We start from the raw sequence: 3,744 nt of genomic DNA, 5'->3' as shown, positions 1-3,744 counted from the left end.
TATATATACAATGCTATCCTGATTGGATATATCAGAAGCTAATTTGTTAATTTATATAAAGTACTTGATGTTTCATTAAATTTTTGGTGTGAAGATAAAAAGTTTAGATAACTGTTTTTGTGATTTTAGAAGTCTGAATCTGAAGAGACTGATGCACAAAAGCCTCACACAAAATTGAGAAGAACCATGTCTGAAAACCCTCGTCCTGCTTCCACACCCCCGACACTGGCCTCTGGAGAGAAGGACGAAGGAGACGTGGAGAAAATTGTTGCAGAACTGGAGGTACAGGAAATCATCATTAGAGCTCATTGTGAAACTTGTTGTGTTTGTTATATGCAGAAAACTGTTTTGCACAAAAGGAAAGTGCTTTTTATTAGGTAATGATGTTCTGTCCGCAGTATGTCACCTGATTTTTAGCGCTCACTTTACTCTGAGAAGGTGAGTGCACATCAGCTCATCATCATTACCACATGTTCGACCAGTAGGTGCCATATGTCCCCCCCACCCGCCCCGCCGCCCCTGGCTCAGAGAAAGCCCAAAGATCGCATAATGCTCAGTCGCACACATCATCACCCAGGACTCACAGATCACACACAGACAGATGGACTCTGATAATTGCTTGTTCCGTGTCTGAGACGACCCGCCTGAAAACTGATGAACAAAAACCTAAGAATAACTTATTTTTATCAGACTTTTTTTTTCTTGTCTCGTAAATGTTTGTAAATCTTCATTTTCCCTCCCCAGCTGTTTGAGAGAGCCCCGCTCAGGCTCTCCCACCCCACTCCTTTGCCTTCCCTCCCTGTTAGCCCGCGCAGCAGGGAAAACACTCCCCCCTCCAGGTTGGACCTGTGGCCCCTGCAGACCTCAGTCCTCACTGAGGTAACACTCTGGTTGAACCTGACCAATCTGGACTGCTGTGTCTGTGCTTCCTACCCACCCCCACCCCCACCCTCACTACTGCTCAGCCTTTGGCCACTTTCCCTTTTTATCCTCCTCATCTTAAAGGCTCAAAGAAACAGAAACCACCTTTGATCTTTTTTTTTTACATGATGTGTTTAAGCATTTAAAAAAATAACCCAGATTCTTTAAGGAAAATTCATATTTTCTCACAATTTTTACTTTAACAGTGGCAACAGTGTCGTATTTATGTAGTAACAATTTTTAAAAAATGTAAACAAATGCAGAGCCATCGTCTTTTTCAAAGGTGACATTAATGTTTTTCATGAGCACCTAAGATTTGTTCAAATATACAGTTAATAGCTCTAAATGGTCAATAAATACTGACATTTATCATAATTTTATCAGCAATAAACAATAAAATGTTAAAGTTATGTGAATATTTCTCACTGATTGTCGTTTGCATGTGCCTTTGTGCATAATGGACTCCCAGCTACTTGCACAGAAAACATCGTTATTTGAACAATTTCAGCTCTTTTATGTCTTGAAACAGACTTTTCTTTCTTTGTGGCGTTTCTGAAGATAATGATGTGGTTTTTTTTTTTTTGTTTTGTTTTTTGTTTTTTCCTTGTGTTGAATGCCCAAAGGGGCAGATTGTATTCAGGCAATTTTAAAGTGCCTGAACACTCGTAAATTGCCACAAAAAAAGGCAGATTATAAACATAGATTACATGTAGATTTAAGATGTTTCTTTTCTTGTTTTTCTGGCTTTCAGTATGCTGTGAACATTTAAATGCTTGTGTACTAATTGGTCTAAAGATCTACTTTATGTTTATTTTTATACCTTAAGTGCTTTGTTTATTCATAGGGAGGAAAATTGTCTGCGGTCCCTCACATCGTGCTGACAGAGTGTTTGCCAGCTGCTCTCGCTCCTTCACAAAGTCCTAGGAGAGATTTAGCCAATTATCTTGTGGAAGAGAGCCCAACACGAGATGTGAGCGGTCATCACGTCGTCTACAAACCCACAGTTTTAAGGGAGGGGCTTTCAGGTGAATGTGCTCTTCAACAGGAGGAGTACCTTTTGGATGGAAACTTCAAACAGAAAATGGCCTTGCTTTTGACTGAACGGGAGCTGAGGGTGGTGTCTCCTCACGAGGCCCAGCAGCTTTGGAGGACAGGCAAAGTTCTGCAGACTCTGACCGTCTCGTCACAAACTAAACCAATCTCTGAAGCTGAGCTGAGTGAACGACCTGTCCTCATGCTCTTTAGAAAGGAAAGCACTCCCAGAGATGCCTACAAATTGCTCCACTCCCTGCTGGAGTTGTCTAAACCGGTTCCCAAACCCAGGGTGAAATGTTCCCACCAACCCAGCCAGCAGAGCTCCCTGCTGGAGGCTCTGGAGAGAGGGATGGAGACCGGGGACAGCACGGTGATGTTTCTCACTGATGAAAGTAAAACACAGCAGAGCTCGTTGGATGGCAGCTCTGTGGACAGTCTCGTCAGTCGGAGGAGGATGACACCAGATGTTCGACTCAGTACCTACAAAAGGCTGGACAGCTTGGAGGAAACCATTCGGGAGCTGGAGAACACCTTGATCGAGATCGGTGGCCATCCGACAGCAGACGATCTCTACACTGAAGCAACCAGAACCTCACCGAGGACTGGCAGTCTGACTTCAGAGACCAGGAAGCCAGCAGTCCCACCGAAACCATCATCCATCCAGGTTCATTGCTTCTTGTTGCCGCGTGAATTTTCCGCTCCACTTCCCCTCTTTTGCTTCTTCTCTGCGGGTGTCTTCTGGAACTTTACTCTTTAAGCTTCTGATGTCTGTTCCCTGATCGGATTGAAAATATGTTGACAGACAACAGACTTCCTTTTCCATTCTGTGCTGAGAGGTGTTGCTGCTGTCCTGCTGAACCCAGAGTGATTGATTATCGATCAAATATGACAGGCTTTTTTTGCCAATTTAGCTAATTTCACCTCTGGTCAAATAAACGTATAAATAATGCAAACAATACTATCTTCTTCATCTTTTCCTCTAGTCATTTCTTGAACAATAGTTCTGCTTACCTTCTCTATTTTGCTCGAAATCAACTTTCTTTCCCACAAGCAAAACAATAATCTGTTTTATGTTTAAGCAGTCTAAAGGGCATATTTTACATATGTTAAAGGAGACATGTGCAAAATCCACRTTTTTAGTTGTTAAAGGTATTTTGTTGTGTGTGTGGAGTCTCTAGGAGCGCAGAGATGTTGAATTTAGTTTCTCCTGCTGGGTCAGACTCTGGCTCCAACATATAAGGCTGGATGGACAAGTCTTCTCTTGTTGACATCTTTTAATTCATTTATAAAGAAAATGTTTCTGTGCCAGTAGATTGTCGTAAATTCCTCTATCAAGCCAGAATAAACCACTCTGGAAGCTGGAGTCGGGTGCGGTGTGAAAGGCCTCATTTGGATTTAAAGAGACAGCCTCAAAACGAGTTGATCTGAGACATGACTCAGAAAAAGAGTGAAAGAGGGGCTTGTGGAGTTACAATAAGTAGGAATTCAGACCAAAGCAATGCAGGTCCACTTTATATAGAACCCAACTGAAGGATTTAAATGTGAAAAAGAAGAAAATGATTATAGTCGTTGTAAATATACTTCCTCATATTTTTAAACTGGCTTCACAGAGGCAAATTTTATCAGTGTAGCTGAAAAATATTTCAAAAAAATAGTTTGATATAATTAGTTAATATTATCATGGTGATAGTAGCTGTGATAAACCCACATTTTCCTAACTTTATATTCTGTCATCTCCATTGTCTGAACCAGGTTTGAACATAAAGACTACTGAAGAGCCCATTGTAT

The 3,744-nt window shown here is 41.5% G+C and overlaps 1 protein-coding gene across 1 annotated transcript in view; it reads left to right on the top strand.

Annotated features, from left to right (window-relative positions):
• The window catches only part of srcin1a (SRC kinase signaling inhibitor 1a), a gene marked incomplete at its 5' end in the record, with an annotated part of 37,257 nt that extends 34,348 nt beyond the window's left edge, over positions 1–2,909 (top strand). Inside the window, 2 exon segments of the mRNA XM_014023473.1 lie at positions 130–282; positions 1,766–2,909. Coding sequence (XP_013878927.1) covers positions 130–282; positions 1,766–2,713 — 1,101 coding nt within the window.
• Positions 2,910–3,744: the final 835 nt, after the last annotated feature.

The sequence above is a fragment of the Austrofundulus limnaeus genome, unplaced genomic scaffold, assembly GCF_001266775.1.
Source record: "Austrofundulus limnaeus strain Quisiro unplaced genomic scaffold, Austrofundulus_limnaeus-1.0 Scaffold4, whole genome shotgun sequence".
In the NCBI taxonomy this organism is placed as follows: domain Eukaryota; kingdom Metazoa; phylum Chordata; class Actinopteri; order Cyprinodontiformes; family Rivulidae; genus Austrofundulus; species Austrofundulus limnaeus.
This window is presented reverse-complemented; position numbering and strand designations above follow the sequence as displayed.